At 39.3% G+C, this 22595-nt stretch overlaps 1 protein-coding gene across 25 annotated transcripts in view; it reads left to right on the top strand.

The window, feature by feature from the left end:
* The window catches only part of TBC1D5 (TBC1 domain family member 5), a 254655-nt gene that overhangs the window by 148323 nt on the left and 83737 nt on the right, over positions 1-22595 (top strand). For 15 of the 25 annotated variants that reach the window (XM_083705751.1, XM_083705758.1, XM_083705747.1 and 12 more), the window contains exons 10-13: positions 9010-9098; positions 10652-10702; positions 10795-10864; positions 11931-12103. In XM_083705751.1, coding sequence (XP_083561877.1) covers positions 9010-9098; positions 10652-10702; positions 10795-10864; positions 11931-12103 — 383 coding nt within the window. Of the gene's footprint in view, positions 1-9009; positions 9099-10648; positions 10703-10794; positions 10865-11930; positions 12104-22595 lie in introns of all 25 variants that reach the window. The other 10 variants (XM_083705738.1, XM_083705753.1, XM_083705743.1 and 7 more) reach the window with 1 other exon arrangement.

The raw sequence follows: 22595 nt of genomic DNA, 5'->3' as shown, positions 1-22595 counted from the left end.
AATTAAAAATATATGTACCAAAGGGACAATTGTTTATCTTCTGCAAATGTATTAGATCAAGACTAACAACAGATTCCTATAGATGTCAATTCAGAAGTAAATCTCATTAAATTTAGTAAACCTTACTCCCAGGTGAACTGGATAAGTTTATCTTGAGTCTCACTGAAATTAATAGGATAAGTTAGTCGTGACCTAACTGCACTCATGTTGATTTCAGTGAGAGCTAAGTGTAAGTAACTTTGCCTGAATCCAAACCAAAGTATGGACTTGTTTACTTCAACTTTAGCAATCAAGTAGTCAGGTAAGAAATAAATGAATGGCATTTTGTCTGCCCATGGAACAAGAGAATACCATGGAATACGATGCAAGCAATTTAAGATATATTTACCAATAGTGTACAAGTGCCGCACACTTGCAGAAAAAAGTTTGAAACAGATTACTAGTGAGAAAGAGACTTTTCAGCAGTCTTCATGTTAGGCCTGCAGAAATGATACAAATGAATTCATTTGTAAATTCAGTTGATCTTTTTAATTAGTGCATGTCATGTTGAAAATAGAAAAGCTTTCAAGCTGAGCATGCACTTTGGAAGAATTTTAACAATCTTAAGATGATTCTTCCAGGGTAAGTTGCTTGAAAAGTCTGAATGTGAATTTATCTGGAAACTTTTTTAAAGAAAAATAATGTTCACAGCCAAAGGCTAAGTTGTATAGTTGAGTAGAAATTGTTTATCAACAAAGCTGGTTTAACTTTAAATGCATACAGTGAAGCATATCCGTTCCCAGCTATTCTGTAACACATAATATCTTCATCATTTTAGTTCTGTAGATTTCCACTCTCTGAATCAGGTATATTGGAAGGTGCCCTCCAAATGTTGTTGGATTACAACTCCCATCTTCCCTGACCATTGGCCATGCTGGCTGGGGCCTATGGGTATTGGTGTCCAGCAATATCTGGAAGGCATCAGGTTGGGGAAAGCCGCAATAACATATTCCTAGTGTTAAAAAATCTGGTTTTGTCTAGCTGCTTAGGGTTAACTTACTCATATTGACCTTCATCTAGTCCCTTCATCTAGTCTACTACTCATCCCAGACACCGGTTAAGCAATGCTGCCTTTTTACTTGAATTAAATGTAAAAGAAAAATAGAGATTGATTTCATCTGCTAACTGATACCACCTTAGACCAAATCCGGGGATGCCTGAGTAGCTTCATACAGCTGCTAAAGAGTCTGCAGTATAAATGCTGTAAAGCTGAGCATTTCCCAGCACTGTCTTCTCAAATAGGCCCTCTTGGTAGGGACAAAATCACTGAAATACAGGGTCCACAGTCCTCAAATCTTAATAGTATTTTCCAAGATTGCTTTAAAATGGAGTTAGACAGATTCACGGAGGAGAAGGCTATTGGCGGCTATTGATTGGATGCAGTAATGCTTCTGGGTACCAGTTTCTGATGGGACGCAGGAGGCGCTGTGGGTTAAACCACAGAGCCTAGGACTTGCCAATCAGAAGGTCGGTGGTTCAAATCCCCACGACGGGGTGAGCTCCCGTTGCTCGGTCCCAGCTCCTGCCAACCTAGCAGTTCGAAAGCACATCAAAGTGCAAGTAGATAAATAGGTACCGCTCCGGTGGGAAGGTAAACAGCGTTTCTGTGCACTCTGGTTTCTGTCATGGTATTCTGTTGTGCCAGTAGCAGTTTAGTCATGCTGGCCACATGACCCAGAAAGCTGTCTGTGGACAAACACCGGCTCCCTCAGGTACCGCTCCGGCAGGAAGGTAAACAGTGTTTCCGTGTGCTGCTCTGGTTCACTAGAAGTGGCTTAGTCATGCTGGCCACATGACCCGGAAGCTGTACGCCAGCTCCCTCACCCAATAAAGCAAGATGAGCGCCACAACCCCAGAGTCAGTCACGACTGGACCTAATGGTCAGGGGTCCCTTTACCTTTACCTTTTACCAGTTTCTGGCAGCCACAGGAAGAGAGAGTGCTCTTGTGCTCAGGTCCTGCTTGCAGGTTTCCCATAGGCATCTGTTTGTCCCCTGTGAGAACAGAGTTCTGAACTAGATGGTCCATCAGGTTGTTCTTATGTTCTTACATTTTTGTGATGCTATATATGGCTCTCCCCCTCCTCATCTTGTCCTCACAGCTACCCTGTGGGTTAGGTTGGGGTGAGAGATGGTGACCGGCCCAGGGTCACCCAATGAGCATCGTTGCTGAGGTGAGATTTTTAACCCTAGTCTCCCAGGTCCTAGTTGAGCTCTGTAGCCGCTATATCGTACTGGGTATCCCACACAATAACCTCCCGTGCAGATTGTTAGTGGGATTAAGAAATAAACCCAGCCTGGTTTCACTCTGCTATCCAACCATATACAACATTGGCTGAGTATATGAAAAAATGGTGTACTTGGAACATTATAACTTGGTGAAGCGTGAGGAAAATATTAGGTAAAATATTGTCTATGTAAATATTATCTGAAGCGGACTTATTTGATCCAACCCATTAGTCACATGAATAATTGAAAATTGCCTTGAGGAGCTGTGATGTGGGGCATTCCTTAAAGAGATGAACCCAACTTGCTTGTTTTCAGGGAATATAACAAATTTCTACTGAAAGAGAGAGTAGCACAAGAATCACACTCTGAGTAAATTAACAGGCAAATAATATTTCCTTCTTTGGTACAGCTTAACTGTCCTCTTCTTGTGCTGAAAAATCTTATAGATCCTTTACTAAAAAAATCCTTTACTAAAAAATAATACCTTACTGCATAAGGCTTGAGTATTTAGTCAAATCAGTTTTTTTTAAAAAAAAACCTTTGAGTTTCCTCACAAGCTGTTAAAGCTATTATTTTGTTCTAGGTGACACCCCGTTTAACATAGACCATATTGTTAATAGTTATGGGATTTTATTGAATTAATGAGACTGTTATCATGTTGTAGAATGTCTTGCTGAGTTAATTGAAACTGCAGAGATTATATAAATGGTATTAATGAACTTTGACTGCCTTGTGCCTCTGCTTTAATAAAGACTGCTTGGTGGGCTAAATGAACATCGGCAGATAAAAGAACAGGTTCAATTTCGTGAGCCTACAGGCTGTTAACAAAGAAAACTTTTTCACCTCTGTTTTTGAAGAGTGTCATTTCCACATTGCAGTGATTTTAGAAGATGGCTGATCTAGGGCTAAAGGGACTGGATAAAACACTAAATATATCCGCGCTGAATACTTGTACTGAATAAATTAATAACTGCACTTAAAAACTAACAGATTTTAACTACAACAGTAAAGAGTGGTGCTCTATAAATTTTTTTTTTTTACTTTTATTAATTTCAGTGCCACTTCCTGCTTTGACTTCATTGGCCTTGATTATTCTACTGGATAGGTTGACTGTCATAATTCAATCTAATAATATCGTAGAGCCATAGAATTGTAGAATTGGAAGGTACCCTGAGGATCATATAGTCCAGCCCCCTGCAATGCAGGAATCTTTTGCCCAGCGTGAACCCATGACCCTGAATAAAGAGCTGCATGCTCTAGTGACTCAGCTATCCCAGCAGTGAGCTATATATTATTAATTATTACTTAATTGATTATTAATTAATGTACAACTCACCGCTGGGATGGCTCATTAAGCTATACCTTAATGCCACTGCTTCAAATAATTCCCTACATTCAAGATGTATGGCACTGATGGCGCCAGGCCTGCGGAATGCTTCTTTATGCTCCATTTGCAAACCTATGCACTCCAACCTTGTGCCTGAATCCTGCAAAAAGTCAATCGGAGCAGCATTTTTGCCTCTTATTCAGCATTTTGGCACTGTTACCAGTGATTCCCAATGTCAGTTCATGCAAGACAGTCTCTTGACCTGAGTCTCCTGTTCTAATCACTATTTTTAATGGGATTGTTTTATTGTGTATTCTAATAAAATCTGATCGGTGTTTATACAGGTTAGAAGCCTAATTTGTCAGTAGACAGTATATTAATTAATAATTGTAATAGTAGTTAGAACTGGACCACAGTCTTACTACTGTGGGCCACAAACATCTGTCAGGAAAAGGAAGCAGTTCATCAGCAGCAAATTCCAGCATTCCCACTGGTGGATATCCAAACATGCTTCAGCAGTTTGTTCTGATTGGTCAGTGATGTGTAAGAAGAGCAGGCTTCCCTTCCGATGGGAGGCCTTCTGCTGCACAACTCTCACTAATCAGAATGAAGAGACAGTAGGGCAAGGGAACGCTGGGGCTTGCTTGTCTTCTGCCTTTTGGAGCAAAGCAGACCTGGGATCCTGCAGCAACCACCTTGTGGACAGGAAAGCAAGTTCACACCTTTGGGGAGTTGAAGAAAGAAAAGGTCTCTCCTAGCCTGAGTGGGATGGAGAAGGGAAGGGAACCTCAGGGAATCTGTCCTGTTGTGATGGTGGGGGGGGGGGGGAGAGACAAAAGGTGGCACCTGATACTCTACTTATTTAGTTAACCCCTTCAACCGAAGAGGGAAGCCCCTCAAACTCTGCACTTGTAATAACTAACATTTCGTTCTCAAAGTGCTCTGGAGCAGCACCATCAAAAATCAAACAAACCTTGAACTGCATCCATTCACTGCACCATTGCATGGCTGATGGAAAGGTTTTGATGATGTGGTGGTTTTTACTGAAGCTTAGGGCCCGTTGGCTGACTTGTCGGAAGGAGTTTTGGAGAAGAAAATTGGACTACATTGGAGTATAGGAGTGGGAAAAGCCCTTGAGACGCTGAAAGAGAGAAAATTGTGTGTGTGTTGGGGATGGCGTGGGTGGTGCCCCTGTTGTTTTTAAATAGAAAAGCTGGGGTGCAATCAGCCCTCCGTGGGATTTATAATGCTTTCAATGAATGAGGATGATATCCGATGAGGAGAGGAGGTTCAGTGAAAGAGCCAGCCTGCTGTTTGTTTGGGTTGCACTATTTTTAGAAAAATTACTCTTTTTAACACTTCACACTCCCCTCTCTCACACAGCAAATCAAACAACAATTTTCTAGCAGAGACTGATGGAGAGATACCACAACCCAGCAGCAAAAAGGGTTAAATGCTGCTCTTTGCCAGAAAGCTGTTAATGCTTCCTGTAAACTTTGAAAACCACACAAGGCTAACTTAATTTCCATTCGGTCAGTATATTATTTGGCAACAAATACATTGTTGCCATTTTTACATAGCAGACCTCCGTCGCAAAAGCGATTGGAGGGCTATTTACTTCAAATCCATCCTATTTGTGTCTTTTCTCAGAACATTTTAGGCTGCAATCCTGTGCACACATTTCTGGGAGTAAGCCCCACTGATCACACTTACTAAACATGCATAGAATTGCTATGCAATAACCGTTTCTAGGAGAGGCAGCTTCCTTCCTTTCTTCTTACCTTCTCCAAATACGAGTTGAGATTTATGAAAATACAAGGAAAATCAAGTTTTGAATAGAATTATATCAAAATGTTTCTAAATCAATATTTGTTGCAAGTCATCTGAACCTATTGTGTTAAGTCAGGCATAGATAAACTCCGGCCCTCCAGATGTTTGGGACTACAATTCCTATCATCCCTAGCTAACAGGACCAGTGGTCAGGGATGATGGGAATTGTAGTCCCAAACATCTGGAGGGCCGGAGTTTGCCTATGCCTGTGTTAAGTTATTCGTGTTAATTGTATCCAATGTGTTCCTTAAACTTCTTAGGGTGCAGTCCTAAGCACACTTTCCTAGGGGTATGCAATCCTGAACCCAGCGTAACTTACCTTTGAGTAAATATGGATGAGATCAGCAGGTTATGCAGTGAGGTGCTTACAGGTTGCACAGGAAGGCTGAGAGACGTTCAGATCCTTCTGTGGCTCCCAACATTTAGAGATGGGCCATATTCCCCTTATGGTGGAGTTGTATTCAATATTATTGTATATTTGAACAGCATAATATATTTTGACCAAAAATGTATATACTATCAGCGATACGGCAGTGCCATATTCTTCCACGGAAATTTTTCCTTTTCATACATTCATTAGTAACAATGAATGGGTGACAACTGCAAACACATTATAAGGCAAGCTTGTCAGTTTCAAATATTTTGTTTTCTTTACTGAATACAAGTAAAATAAAAAATGTTAAATTAAATTAAACTCTAGGGCATCACAAAAAATTCTGATGCAACTGAATTTCTTCTAATGCAAATCATCCTGTGTGAATTATCCTAATTTGCATAGGATTCCACCCCCCCAAAAAAATGTTCTGATTCAAAATATTCTGGAAAACACACATCACAGTGTACTGCACATAGAAATGTCACTGTATATCAAATTGCTTTTGATTTGATGTAAAAATACATTGTGGTCATTGTATTCTAAGAAATTACATGCCATATTTAAATTCATGAGATGTAGACCTAACTGGTGTATCATTGCAACATATAACTTTGAAAGCTCCTCTCTCAAAACATGTTTATTATGCCAGAAATGTTACAAAGAAGGAACTAAAATTAAAATTTCGCCACACTCACTGTTGTCTTTTTCTCTCTTTTTGCATTTCTGCCTTTACCTTAACCCCTTAGCACAATGCAGTTGATACCCACATTATTTTATCTATTGCCCTGTTCCAGATTATCTTTTTAACTGTCAGGTTGAATGGCAAACCCATTCTGGGGGTGGCTCTGTAGTGCAGCAGATAACAAAATAGAAATTCCCTCTTCCTGAGAGCTACCCTGGTGATGTAGGTCGCTTGGCACTTGGCCTTTGTTTTGCTGGAGACTCGAGTTTGAAAACTTTATAGCAGAATGCTAGGGTAAGGCTAATCAAGGTATGCTGTGGCACCATAGCGGAGCATTTTCTGCACATGAACTGAGCACATATAACTGCCATAAGCCCTGTGGAGACATCCTAAAGGGGCCAGTTGGATCAGGACAACAGGTGACAAAAGCTTGAAGAGCTAGAGTCTGTCGATCCAGGAGAGGGCTCCAGTGGGTTGCATGGGCCTCATCTGGTCCTTGGGAAGTCCTGGTGTTGACTGAGGCTTGAACCACAGTCAGATCATGAGGTGGAGTGAAGCAGCCGCCTCAGACAGCTAGATCCAGAGAGGCGGCACAGCTTACTGCCACCCGCTGCTGGTTTCCCACTAGAAGCATCTCTCCATTGAATTCTGTGGGCAGTTCCCTGCCTGCCTGGCAAAAGCCCTTGGAAGAGACCAAGAAGTGGTCAGTAGCAGGAATAGCAGAGGCCACAAAGTGTCCAGGCACCAGCCATTGGGCATCCCTAGCAATGCCTGTCATGCTCCTAGCAACTCTGCCCCCCTCCTTTTCTCTCCCTGCTTCCTTTGAGCTGACAGTTGTGGCACTTCTGCCTCCTGCTCCTCCCTCCTCGCCTGGCAAATAGCATGGAGCCACTGCCCTGCACCCTCCCCCTTCTCTCCAGGGTAAGGTCCTCCTCTGTGCCCACCCTGGGATACAGCGGGGCTGTAAAATGATGCCTGTGGGCATGGACAGAAAGTTCTTCTTCTGGGCTACTCCTGCGATGCCCAGAGGGGCTTCTCAGGTTCCCTGAAAGGGAGGAGCCCATGGGAAGTCAGTTGTGTTTGCTTTGGAGCCCTTGGGGGTGCCTTCCTTTGTCCCCCCCCCCCCAACCTCACATTCCTCTAGGGCTGGTTTTTAAGCAGAAGTTGGATGGCCATCTGTCATGTATGATCTAGCTGAGATTCCTGCATTGCAGTTGGGTAGACCAATTCACCCTTGAGGTCCCTTCCAACTCTACAATTCTATGTGGCTAAGTAATAGTGAAAGAGGATGACTGAATAGTGCTAATCAAAACTAAGTCTTCCATTGTACCTGATAGTTGTTTGACCTGTTCAGTTGTGAACGATGCCCCACCAGCTTCTGCTGAGCCAAGCTTTTATTTTTATTAACAATGCTGGGATTCTCAAAGGTATTATAGGAGCCCAGTCATTATTGATTTCTTTTTCCTTTGGAAGCCTTATCCTAGCATATCTGTTCATAAGCAGTCTTTCCAATATGACCTCAAGATGTTTTTATGACTAAGTATGCAAGTTACTGGAATTAGCAAAACTTAGAGAAAGTTTAAACTTCTCTTTTGTGTTCAAAAGAGTGCATTTAATAATACGAACTAGTGACAATTTAAAGCTGAAAAAATAAAAAGATGTGCTCAGCCTACCCAATATACAAATTTACTCTTTCCACTCTTTTTATTCTAAACATTTTTTCAAAAATGACAGGTTTTATATTATCTCTTTCCAACCTTTCAGAGTACCTTCTGCTTTTAATATTTACATTTAAACATACACATGGAAGGAAAATTATTTCTGTCTGTTACATTAAAGAAATGACCATCAACCAAGTACCCCAATTTCTTGCCTTTCCTTCTGAAGCATTTTAGATGTTCATAATCAAAGTTGTGATACTGTGTTGGTTAACCTGTATAAAATGAATAATTTTCTTTTGAGCAAATTTAGCCAATAGGCCTAGCTGATCTGCTTAAGAGGGTTAAGAAGGAATTGGGCCCCATCTTATGTGACATTATCCATTATCACTAGTTTTAAGGTATGCGGATATGGAATCTTCATTTTAGCTGAGTGAATTGGAATGTATTTCTCTTAGGTTCCTTCTAATTCCATTTTCTAAAAGTATGTAAATAATTCTGTGCTTTATAGCAATCATTAATGTTCCAATTTTGGGAAACAATTTTTGATACCGTTCTCAGTTATCCTCCATGTGTGTCTTCACAAGATAGCTCCTAACTGCCCAGTGTTTAAGTAAAACAATTATTCACATAGATATTGATGTAACTACTGAGTAATGAATTGTGGTCTACTGATTTTTTGTTCCATTCAAAAAAAAAATCAGATGGAGTTCCTGTCTATATAGGAAACAATTAGTATTAGTTTCATTCACAATAAAACTATTAGATAGCCATCGTTTTTATGCTAAGACAACTTTTTATGGCTTAATTGATGCTGATGTAGAAATCCCAGGCATGTGAAATAAAGTCTTGATTTCTGTTTTGCTTTAGGGAATGCATGAACTCCTAGCACCAATTGTCTTTATTCTGCATTGTGACCACCAAGCTTATCTACATGCAAGCGAAGCTGCACAACCAAGGTGGGTATCTTGCATTTCTCCATACGAAACAAATTATTAGGGTATTGATCTCAAGCAATATGTGAATCAATAAGCACCGCATGCAGTTTGCAATGTAATGTAAATAGTCAAAAGCCATGTTTCAACAATGACATGACAGCAGGTAAAAGACATATCAGTACTACTCTTTAAACAGAGGTCCGTTAACCTGGTCCAGAGGCCTTTTAGTTCTCTGTATCCCCAAGGGACGTGGGTGGCATTGTGGGTTAAACCACAGAGCCCTAGAGCTTGCTGATCAGAAGGTCGGCGGTTCAAATCCCCATGACGGGGTGAGTTCCCGTTGCTCAGTCCCAGCTCCTGCTAACCTAGCAGTTCAAAAGCATGTCAAAGTGCAAGTAGATAAATAGGTACCGCTCTGGCGGGAAGGTAAACGCCATTTCCGTGCGCTGCTCTGGTTTGCCAGAAGCGGCTTAGTCATGCTGGCCACATGACCCGAAAGCTGTACGCCGGCTCCCTCGGCCAATAAAGCAAGATGAGCACCGCAAGCCCAGAGTCGGTCATGACTGTACCTAATGGTCAGGGGTCCCTTAACCCCTTTATCCCCCAAGGTAGGAAATTTTGTTGGTGGAAAAAGGCTACGTAGTAAGGAGACAAGAGCCCAGCTGGATCAGGCCAAAGGCCCATCTAGTCCAGCATCCTGTTTTGTTTTGTCTTGTTTATTTAACAAAATTAACAAAAAAAAATCAATATACTGCTTGATTGTAAAAGACAACAACAACCCTCTAAGCAAGTTACCCTCCCAGCAGAGGATAATTACTGATATCAACAGCCATTTGTTCCACAGGGTGAGAGGGGAAGATCTTCATATACAGTACAGGATATGCAAACTGCTGTTGCACGAAATAACATATGGATCATTAGAGTGTTTTATCATTGCCAGGGCCCAAACCACCCCTTATGCAAGCACTTCAGCATGCACTAGGGGCTGCAGCAAGAAGTAGGATGGGACATTCGCCGGCTCATGTGGTGTTCCACACATAGCGTTTTGGATCCTGGCCAATGTATGCAGGAAGAAAGTGTCAAGGTTTTTCAAAGTAACCATGTTTTGTGCATATTACCGCCGCTTATTTCCTTCCAGAGCTGTAGCCAGAGAAGAAAATGGATAAGAGGTGTCGTCACTGATTAATTGCTGCTAAAATGTGATAAAAATAGATTCTATTAAAATAAATTACTGCTTTGATAATTGTGTATTTGACCAGTAACAATATTTTTTGTTTTCAACGAACAGTGATAGATTGTGGAGTGATCAATTATTCTGGATCAAGCATATTCAAATAATACATTGTGGCACCCAGTAATTTGTTATTTGGAATAATTAGATGGTTACTTCATTGTAGTGCAGACAAGGCAGCTAATTTGTTTTTGATCTTTAGAGAGAGTAAGGACTTCATTTGTCTTCAGTGGAGTTACTTTTTTAATTACAAAGGCTAGTTGTACTTACTTGCAGTTTCTCTATAACTTAGCTTAAAATCTTCCAGAAATAAACTTTTACATGTTTTTGTTATCCTAAGCAGTGAGGAAATGAAAGCTCTTTTGAACCCTGAATACCTGGAGCATGATGCCTAGTAAGTTTCAATAATTTCATGTTTCTGTTACATTTATATTATATTTGTGTTATTATTAATCATAGTACTTATCAAAAAACTTTTGTCTTTAGTGCTATGTTCATCCATCTTATGAAAACAGCAGAACACTGGTTTTCTACCTATGAGCACGACAGTCAAAAGGTACATGCTGATAAAAATCAAGTACTTTTTGAACTTGTAGAGTATGATTATTAAAGAACAGAGGTATAATAGGAAATAAGACAGGAGTTAACATTCCTAAAATATGTTGAAACAAAATCTTTGAAGTGTTTTTTTCCTGAGGTACCTTGTCTGAGAGCCTCCCCAAACCTTCAGCCCACCTTAGCAAATGTAGTGTTGTGGGATCTCTTTAACTGTGGTTAAGTGATAAGAAGTGGACTGTACAATTCTGCCTACATTCTTCTATTCATTAGATGAATGTGTAATTGGATTTTATGGAACCTCCTAACTGTCATTGCAAAATAAGAAATTTTAGCAGTTTCGCTGTTATTTTTGTTTGTTTTCCCCGCACTTCATGGTCCTTGTTTTGGTGTATTTGGTGTATTTTGATGTCAATCTTCATAGAGTAAATTTATACACCCACCCACCAATGACATTCTGGTCTGGAATGTTTGTCTTTGAAAAAAATACCTCTCAGTTGCTGGAGATAATATGTTGGTAATATCTGCATTCCAACAATTGGATATTTGTCTGGTTTACCAATCACATTAAACAATAATTAAAAATAAACTATGATTTAACAAGAATAAGTGTAGGTGCATCTGCTAATTACATGCCCAGTTTGTTCCCCTCTTCTCTCTTTGCTGTGCTGGAAGGGGAGCAAAGACTGGATTTATGCTATGTGTGAACTTGCACTTGTGATTTGTTTCCCCAAAATAAAGTACGATTGGTAAGCTAAGTAAACCTTGACTTCTGCTCCTGCTTTATTTGAAGAAAAAAAACATGAGCACTGGTTCAAATGCAATCCTAAGCCAGCCTCAGGTTTGTTTTCCTCCCAGCATATCAAAGACAGGAATGTCAGAGGAGCGACACCTTTTCTCATTAAACCATAGTTTACCAAGACACCTTTTCTCATTAAACCATAGTTTATTTTTAACTGTGGTTTCAGGTTACATACAAACTGGACCTTTACTAAAATTTTGTATTAGAATGTGCTCTAATAGTATATTTCATTTTACATTTCACTTTGTTGTTGTTCTTTCATTAGGAGAAAGATGCAATGATGACACCTGTTCCGTTTGCTAGACCACAAGATCTAGGCCCATCAATTGCTATAGTAGCGAAAGTAAATCAGATTCAAGATCATTTGCTAAAGAAACACGATATTGAACTCTACATGCATTTGAACAGGCTAGAGATCGCTCCCCAGATTTATGGACTGTAAGTCTTTTTTCCATTTATTTTACTTTATGTAGTGGATGTGGAATTTAGTGGAGCTGATTTCTGAGCAATGTATAGTTATTGTGACATTAACCTACGCTAGAAAGTGTGACAGCAGGGACCCCTTCTCATCCCAAGGCTAGACATTTTTCAGTTTAGGGAGGTGCTACGAACTTATCCAACTCCAGTGCTTTTATGTCCACACTTTTGCAAGAGAGGATGGGAGGAAAACCAGAACAATTTGGCCTCCCTGGTCGCACCCATGTGGCCCTGCCTCCTTGATCTCCCTTCCGGATCCAGGAACTTCTAGATGCCACTTCAGAAACACTACAATAAAAGCAGGAAAAGAAGCTAAATTGTTAATGCTTCAGCTTTTCTGTTTCATTATAGGAACCAGTGACATTTGAACTGTGGCCAGTGACATTCTCAGTAGTATGATAGTGGTAATACATAATTAGGAGACTATAGTAGCTATAGGTATTCAACAAGTTCTTGATATTTTCATATCTTTTTAAAATATAGTTTTGAATTAGGAAACATAGACTAGACTCTACAAAACTGGGGGAGATTTCTTCATCTTAAGGAAACATTAGGCTGTCCTTCTTCTGTTGTTATTACTTAGTAAAAAAAACATCTTCATAGTGTGTAGGAAAGAAATTCCAGCGTCAGCCAGCTGTGTTCTTTTGAAGCATATAAATTCACCTTGCTCATTGCTTATCCTCCGGCAAAGGACTACAGATGGCTACATTAACTAATAGGTACTGTTCATATTCCAAATTTTGCAAATAAAGCACCCTAAAAAATATAAATGAACATAGATTACAACCCTTATGAATGCTTAATATCTAGTAATGTTTATCTTGTTTAGTACAAGATATTGCTCACAAATATTGTTTTCATTGCATTATTTAAACTTAAAAATACTGTATTATAAATACTGTACATTTACCAGCTTTTCTGTTTTTGGAGCATTTCATTAAGAATAAGGCACAAGGAGGTGATGTCACTCTTTTGGAAACCCAGGCTAGACAGCATTGAATAAGATGCATCAAGAACAATATTAGAACCTACCTTAATCAGACTTTACATAAACTATGTACAAGCAAGAAACAAATAATGCTTCAACGAGCACAAAAATGAATAGAGATGTACTGCAGTGGATGCAATTTATGGCAGATTAAAAATGCTAAAATATAAAATGTGTAACACTGACAAACTGGCACCAGACAAATGTTTGGTTCCTCTGTAATGCCAAAGCATGTTTTCACGTTATGTGAATGAACCTTGACCAAACTTCGGGCCCTCATATGCTCTCTCCTCTATCACATGCTGCAATGACCTCCTCCCTTTCTTGCTTATAGCAAAATATAGTTTGTCTCTATGTCTGCATTATTACACTATGGTATTTGCTTGTCTTGCAAATCATGATTGTATACCACAGTTTGATGAGTGGTTTACAATTATTGCCGAAACATTTTGATAATTCATTAGTAATATGGAGGGCATACACATAAGAGGTCAGTGCTGAACTAGGGGAAATAGAACTGCAGAATGTAAAGGAGACATTCAGATCAATGTGGGAAGATGACATTGGGATAGATAATGGTAATCTGTGGTCTAACTTATGCCTATGGGTTGCAAGTTACCATAAATAGCATAATGTGAGAAAAATTAAAAGAATAAATATTATCAAGTATGATTACTAAAACAATTATTTCCCAACTAGAGCCTCTTGTGCAGATTAGTGCACAGTCCTTTGGAATCTGCTGTAGACTACCACTGTAACAAAATGTCAACTGGAATCTTAACTTGTGGAATAATTCACCAGTAGTACTGTCAAAACAGTTAGACTTATATCATAGTGATATGTCAGTTCCCACTATATTGGCAGTGAGAAAAATTACCTGGGTCTTTTCTCTTTCTAATAACTGTGTGCTTGTATTTGAAAAGTGCAAAGGGTATAAAACATCAGCATACTGTAATTATTTTTGTCTCTAGTGCTGTCAGACTTTTTTTTTAAACAAATAATTTCCAGTACTAAGTTGAGTGGTCTCCTTAATTTTGTTAGTGTAGAGAGATACTATTATTTGATTCGGTATAAAGAAAACTATTTACTACCCAACAGGATGGAAGAGGAAAGAGATATTGTGAAATGTTTCATGCTTGTATATTCAATGGCAACATAAGATAAAGTTGTGAATCACAGGAAAGGATATGGAATCAGAACAATTCTTAAGAGTTGGAAAGGAGTCAAATGCAATGGATCCAATCTAACTCACCTCACAGAGAACACCCAAAGCCATTTATGGTTGATGATTGAAATAGGTTTTTCCCTAATATACCAAATTTACATTTATGCTTTCCCTTAGTAGATGATGTGAACAGTTGTCATCAGCCTCTTTCTGTCATTTATCAAAATGCTTGAAGAATGTAGTTCCGTCCTTAACAAATAATTCCTGGGGGTACAGCCAACATTCCTTCAGCTTGACTTAATATGGGATAAATGTTTATATTAATTTTCTAGTCTTTCACCATGCTTCTTGAACTGTAGCACCCAGATCTGAGACTGCTATTCTAAGAGGTATCTTAACCAATGGTGCCAAGAACAAAATTACTGCTTCCAGTATGTGAAGTGATTAATACAGCCCCCCCCAAAAAAGAAATGGTCCACTTGTACTAATGCACCAAATTGTTGATTTGTATTCTGATCATACATAACCTCTGGATATATTGCATCCTGGGAAGCTGGAATTCCACATTGTTACTATTTGTTTGTTTGTTTGATTGATTGATTGATTGATTGATTCACTGCTTGCTGCAGAAAAGTCTCTGACTGACTTACAAAGATTAAGAGCCAAAAGGGCCAACATAAATAAAAAACAGTACCTTCCAATCAAACCATGAACAATAAGCAGTTTAAAAAACTGCAAAAACTTATTAAATCATGTTACAGATAGGTAGCCGTGTTGGTCTGCCATAGTCAAAACAAAAAAAAATTCCTTCCAGTAGCACCTTAAAGACCAACTAAGTCAGTTCTTGGTATGAGCTTTCGTGTGCATGCACACTTCTTCAGATACACAGTGTATCTGTGTATCTGAAGAAGTGTGCATGCACACGAAAGCTCATACCAAGAACTGACTTAGTTGGTCTTTAAGGTGCTACTGGAAGGAATTTTTTTTGTTTTTATTAAATCATGATGCTGAAACATGTGTTTGATTATGTGTCTTTGCTGAGCATTGTTATGGGAAATTGTTGCTTATTGACCAATCTTAGGTTATTCAGGTATGTGTGTGTTTTTTAATGTATTGCTTATATGCCCAAATGGCTGTAGTTCTTCATGGTTCTTACAATATCAGGGTGAGACAGACATTCTCCAATCTGCACACGTTATCTGAATGAAGCCTCTCCTCCTCTTTTCTTCCTTCCTTAATATATACTAGTGAGTTTCTGTGGTGTTTGCCACTCAAGGTCAGATTTGACCAAATGTCTTTGTTGTCCCAAGTACTGTCACAAAAACACAGGACTCCTAACATTGAGAAGGTTTTTGCTCCCCCTTCCCTATCAAATCACCAAAAAATAGTTAACAAATGTAGTAGGTCGAATACAAAAGTGAAATGAAGCCATCCATTCATTATGTTACGGGCTTATAAAGCTCAATGAATCACTTGTGTAGCCTCTATCCATTTAGGCTGGATTTAAATTAACAATGTTGACAGATGTGCGTCTCCTTATAAACTCCATATGGCTTGAAGACTGCTTTTGTTGCTATTACAATATAGTATGATAAAAAATATAGTATGGTGAAAATAATAGTGCTATGCAAAGGGCATGTTAAGGGAGAGAACAGCTGTTTGTTTGTTGGTTGGTTGGTTGGTTGGTTGGTTGGCCGGTTGGCCTTCCTTCAACCAAGGATACTTATCTTAGGTAAATTGCTGATCAGAAGGTCAGCAGTTCGAATCCCTGCAACAGGGTGAGTGCCCGTTGCTCTGGCTCAGCTCCTGCCAGCCTAGCAGATCGAAAGCACACCAGTGCAAGTAGATAAATAGGTACTGCTGCAGTGGGAAGGTAAACAATGTTTCTGTGCACTCTGGCACTTGTCGCGGTCCTCTGTGCACCAGAAGCAGTTTAGTCATGCTGGCCACATGACCTGGAAAGCTGTCTGTGGACAATTGTCAGCTCCCTCAGCCTGAAAGTGAGATGAGCACCACAACCCCATAGTCGTCTTTGACTGGACTTAACCATCCAGGGGTCCTGTACCTATTAGCTTTACCTTTAAAGAAAGGCATATACACATAAATGGGACACTGGCCCGTGGAGATCAGTGGCGTCAGCCCTTTCACTTCTACATCATTTACTTTGGCTGGCACCTGTATGGGAGTTCTGCTGCTTATCATCAAGATAAGCGTAGGCATCCTTGCAGAACTACCAAGTGAGCAAAGGAGTATGATCAACAGTGAGGGAATGCAAAAGAGAGTGAGATGGGATGGTTGGAAACATAGGTTAGCACAGTATCTGAGCCTCCTGCACCATGCCAAGGTTTGTGAATGCAAAGTCAAATTGAGAGGAAGAGTTTGGCTTTAGCCACCCACTTTACTTGAAAGAGCTAGTTGGGCCTTGCGCTTGGCATAAGTGCAGCGATTCATCCTTTTTAAAAAACAATTATATCCCATTTTCCTGCTTTGGAAGCATTCATAGCAGCCAACAAAAATAAATACCAAAATGCGCCTAAAAACCAATGAAATGTAATAAAAACAATTTTAAAAACAGATGAAGATAAAGCCAGTAGAACAAGCAAAGGGCATAATAGCTGTTGTGTCTGCAAACAAACGAAAAATATCTAGACAGTGCCAGAAGGTAAGGAGAGAGGAGACAGGTGGATATCTCTGTGAAGAGGGTACAAAAGCCTGGACACAATGGCTGAAAACATCATTTCCCACAACCCCATGTGCGTACTTTAAGATGCTGAGGGTTTGCAGAGCAGAGCCTCAGTCAAAGGCCTCAATTTATCAAAAGATGCACATATAGATCAAGTACCCAAACTACCATATCTGCAATATTTGTAAAACCATCTTTTTACATGCCATTTTGCTCCTTTGTGTTTATAGAATGATCTGCTTATAAAAATGCATAGATGTCTTACTTCCAGATGAAATAAAAGTCAATGAAAGGATTAGATCCTATAAAATGCTGACAGATTGAATATTCAGTGTAATTGTACAGTTATATGAGCTAACAATGATTAATGCCCTAGATTAAATGGTATTTAAATGTTAATTTCTCTGACCCTTAAATCTAATAAGTTATAGTGCAAAGTAATTATTGCCAGCCACTTTGTGCCTTGTACTGTCGCTAGCACTTGTAGTACAAACACGAGGGCAGGTGTTGTACACAGCTACAGGAGAAGTTTGAAGGGAGCTGTTAAGTGAACCAGTCTGTGCTGTTTTTCTCCATGCTATTTTATATTTTGAATGATTATTATTTGTTTCAAAAAGTGAAGGCAATATTTTGAAACCAAATTGTTGCACTGTGTCTGTGCTACATAATAGACACATGAGAAGTATAAAGTAAGCTCCTCAGTGGATCTCTAACCTGGCACTGCACGTGTGCTCGGTCTCACACAAACAGGACACACGTAAATGGGGAGTTGCCTGTACAGTGGTACCTCAGGTTAAGTACTTAATTCATTCCGAAGGACTGTTCTTAACCTGAAGCACCACTTTAGCTACTGGGGCCTTCTGCTGCTGCCGCCGCACCGTCAGAGAATTATTTCTGTTCTCATCCTGAAGCAAAGTTCTTAACCTGAGGTATTATTTCTGGGTTAGCAGAGTCTGTAACCTGAAGCGTATGTAACCTGAAGCGTATGTAACCCAAGGTACCACTGTACTCTGTTTCCAGCAGTGTCTAGTCAGTCATTCTAGGAAGCTTGCAAATCTTGTCCGCAGCAACTGTCATTCAAAGATACACTGTCTCTGCATGTGGAGGTTTCGGTTAGCTGTCGTAACTAATTGTTAGTAAAGACAAGCAAACCCACAAATTACTCAGAATATTTATATTGCCTTTATAGGTTGTTATAATTTAGTCACAGAATCTGTATGTATTCTAAATCCTATCAGGTGTGCTTCCTTTAGCCTTTTGTGCAGCGGAGGGCTCGTGTGTGTCAGATGAAAAGAGATAATGTAATTGATATTCTTGATCCACTTTAGCTTAAATATGGATTTAGACTTTGTTCAGTAATTTGCTTTCCTGCATATGGTGTCAAAAGTGATTGGTATATAAGTAGGATGAAAGATGGGTTGAGAAATGGGAAGTATCCATTTGAGTTCTATTCTCTTGCCACTTAATTATATGCTGAGATGTTAATGAATAGAACTGAGTAGCTGTGAGGATAGAATACAGATTTGTCATGTTACTCCTAGATGCAGGTGATGTGCCTTCAGTCTCAAGTGCTGAAAGTAACATATAGTCGGAATAGATGCCTGGCAAGTAAACTTTCATAGCACCTCTTGTCAAAATGTCCTAGGGGGTGAAAAGACTGCCAACTTTAACATTGCTAAGCACTGGAAATTAAAGTGAAAATCTGGACTAGATGAAGACCTTTGGCCATGTGAGTTTTTATTATGAATATTCAAGAAATATATTCCAGGATATTTGGAAGACTGTTTTTCCTACTCTTTGAATTGTTATCTTTGATGTGACTGCACAAGGTAGCATAGTAATCTCCCAGTACTGATCGCCACAAGAATGGATCCTTCTACTAAGCTACCCAAGAATGATGTTACAGTGGTACCTCAGGTTAAGAACTTAATTCGTTCTGGAGGTCTGATCTTAACCTCAAACTGTTCTTAACCTGAGGTATCACTTTAGCTACTGGGGCCTCCTGCTGCCCCTGCTGCGCGATTTCTGTTCTCATCCTGAAGCAAAGTTCTTAACCCGAGGTACTATTTCTGGGTTAGCGGAGTCTGTAACCTGAAGCATCTGTAACCCGAGGTACCACTGTATATGACTGCTAGTGTGAAAAAAGAAATAAGAAAACAGATGTACATAAAAGGAGTTACATGAGATTTGTGGGTCATATTGCACACAAAAAAGCAAATAAGGCAATAACTTCCTTTAAACATGTATCTTTAATCCAGTTATAATGGAATTGTTTGCCACAATCAGATAGTACTGTTTTGGAAGCAGAAGAAGAATCAAAGTTACATGAAACTTAATTTTCACTTTGAGGACTGTTGTGATTTAGAAGATGTTTGCCACCAGCATATTAACATTTTCTTTTAGGAGCTTTGTGCATCATAGTGCACAGGGTGAAAGCTGGTCATAGGCTGCTAGAATGAATGTCTCTTCCATTCACACACAGTGTTGATGCTAGGGAAGCATACTATAAAATGATAATTCACAGTTTTGACCTCAGTTTTTTCCAAACCATAGTAGGAGTTAGAACTTTTAGGAACTTCACTCTTGTGGCTGCAGAATGATTTTAACAACATATATAGATACTTGCTATATCCTAAGACTGCTTTAAATGATTCCTAATGTAGCTGTGCTTAGCTAGTGATAAGCAAGCAGTATGTTGGGTAACAAGTAGCTCAATCTAAGTGACTACTTTGGGCTAAGATGAGCAACAAACCAATGTATAAGGATGCAGCCTTATATCCTTTCATGTGTATTTAGAAGAACTGCATATTGTTGGTCATTATAGGAAAGCAAGATGCTGAATTAAATGTACCTCAGCAGAACTGCTGTTATAGGTAAGCAAGGTCCATTCATTCATTTCTTTTCCTCCAACCCAACCTAAAATGAAGATCAGTCTACCTCTGTATTCAAAAAGGATATTTTGATAAATATTTTTTTCCTACAAAGAATCAGAAGCATAAATGAGTTGGGTGGATCTTTGCAGAATGAAGAAAACAGTTATATGTGTAATACAGGGTTGACACTATTTCGGCTTGTGCAAATATAAATGAAATAAAGTGAAAGAGTTGTTGGGATAATTATGTGGCATTTCATTTAGCACCCTGGAAATAGGATCACTACAGTCCTTCAGGTTTAGACTTAAAGATAATAAAGTGAAGATTTGTATGTGCAGACTGGTTACTTGTTTTTTTCCCCTCCATGTATGAGATTGTGTGGATAAACTTCAATGTGATCTAGTCTGTTCACATGGGAGGAGAAAGAATGCACGTTTTCAGGCATTGTCTTGGAAATGACTACTCGGTACTGTATGTTGTTTAGTGTTCATTCCAGTTCACACATTTCTCTTTACAATCCCATAAATGGAAAGGATCACATTGGGGGGGGGGGATCTTACCCTAGAAATCACTTACGAGTTTCACCACTATCGTCCACAGGATGTAGATTTGCATCCACTTTATAAAGTTAAGATAGTCAAGAAAATTTCTCCTGAACATATTAGGACCAGTAAATCTCCTAGGAGAAAAGCTGCAAATTTGTAATTTAAGAGTAAGCTTTTCAAAACAGTAACTCTGTTTTAAATCTGAATTGCATATTAAAAATGTGTGTTACTAAAGCATTGATATTGCGTAAATATGTTTAATCTTATTTAAATTTGCTTTTATACAGTAAATTATTATGATAATAATTTTTAACATTTATAGACTGAGAAATATATTCCAGTCCTTTTATAGAACTAGGAATGGAGATCTGTACGATTGTCGTCAGTTCATTTTTTTGCAGCATGTATTGTTGGGTTTGAATAATCACACGTCAGTGTAAACAAAGAGCATATGTAATGGGGGGGGGGGATCCTGCTCTGTGAAAGCAGTATCGTAAATTGTGCTACCATTTAGAATGGGTGAGTCACACAATGGTTTTCATTAATCTTGCGGGGGGGCGGGGAGCGAGTTTCCCTTTTCCACATCTGTCAGGATAGAAACTTTAATGAGGAGCCTGCTTTAGTCAAACTGAGAGCTAAAGTATTTAAACCTTCTGTTTAAATCTGTTCTGCGCTAGAGAAAAACTTTCTTAATACCAATACTGCACCGACTAGGAATCTCAGTACCGCTTAAGAGTATCTGCCACCACATTCAAGGAGCAGAACAATACAGAATTGTGTTTGCAACTGAGGGAAGGGATAACCTGATGGAAGTATATTGTGTGGAATGTAAGTTGTGTTTCCCAAGTGTTGACAAACTTAAAACCATCTCTAAAGGTACACAGCTTTTGCCTGCAAATTAGTTTGGATCAGTTTGGGGGTAATTAGGGTTGTTTCCACACTAATTGACAGCCAGCACGTGCTAACTGTGCTTACTAATGACTCATGTTGGCTTTTGGGGGGGGGCTGTTGTTAGTTGTAAATACCAGCCCAACACTACTCAGTTATCCTAGAGTAAACTTACAAACTGCACAGTTGAGCTATGATCATGAGTGGCGGGGAGTGGATTATAAATCGGCATCAAAAAATTATCCCAACAAAGACCATGTATGGGAAGGATCTGTATCTATGGGAATCAGATGTAGATATGCCAAAAACTCTGAAGAGGCTTAGCACAACCATCCCAACACTGGCACCGCCTTCTGACATTTGTTATTGCCATGGTTATGTAGTGATGTGTGTAAGTGTGTTTCACTGACCTGTGGGATCACTCCAAGAAGAGAAAATCATTATGTAGGGCAAACATTGGGCACTTGAGATATTTTGGACTCCCACTCCCATCATGCCTGGCCCATTGACATAGTGGCTGGGAATTATAGGAGTTGTGTTCCAAAATATCCAGAGAGCACTAGGTCGATGAAGACTGCTGCAGGATGTGACCCTCAACCCTCACTACATAAAAGAACCGGCTTACTGCCTGCAGGAAATCTTCACTAGACAACCCAGCTACATACTTGTATTAGTATGGTTAAAACAATACGTTAGAGAACTTAATTTGTTTTGCTAAAATATGCCCCCAGAAGCTTATTAATAAGAATAACTTGTTCTTTTCTAAAAAGATATCTTACAACACATTCAGGTGACAGAGGGAGGCATAAGACCGGTTTTTCAGGTCTGCACAACCGTGTTGCCTATTCAGTGTGCTTCATATACAGGGTCATTATAAATATAAACTTCAGTATGTTCTGGTGAGGCCTCCTGCAATCACTGTTGAGACATCCTGCAGTCACATCTTTCATATGCGAAAAACAAGTGTGTGTCATCCTTTGCTAAACATTTGAGGTGTGCTTTTATATACCTTTTATGCCAGTGGTGAGCTTCTAAATGGTGCTTCAGAATTATGTTATTCAGCCTTGCTTGTGACATCACCAAGCAGCTGTGTTGCATTATACTTAAAATAGCATTAAACCTTTACATTTTAAATGAATATTTTTCTTTGCAGTGATCTAGAATGCATAATAAGCATCTGTGGGCTATGCAATTAATGTCACTTGTGAGGAAGGACCTTCATGATGCACAAGGGCTTCAGCACTCTTAAATTATGATTCCTTTACTGCACTCATGGGATAAATTCTATATCCCCCAGATGCTTATTATGTA

This window comes from Podarcis gaigeae, assembly GCF_964106915.1.
Source record: "Podarcis gaigeae genome assembly, chromosome: 12".
Lineage (NCBI taxonomy): Eukaryota > Metazoa > Chordata > Lepidosauria > Squamata > Lacertidae > Podarcis > Podarcis gaigeae.
This window is presented reverse-complemented; position numbering and strand designations above follow the sequence as displayed.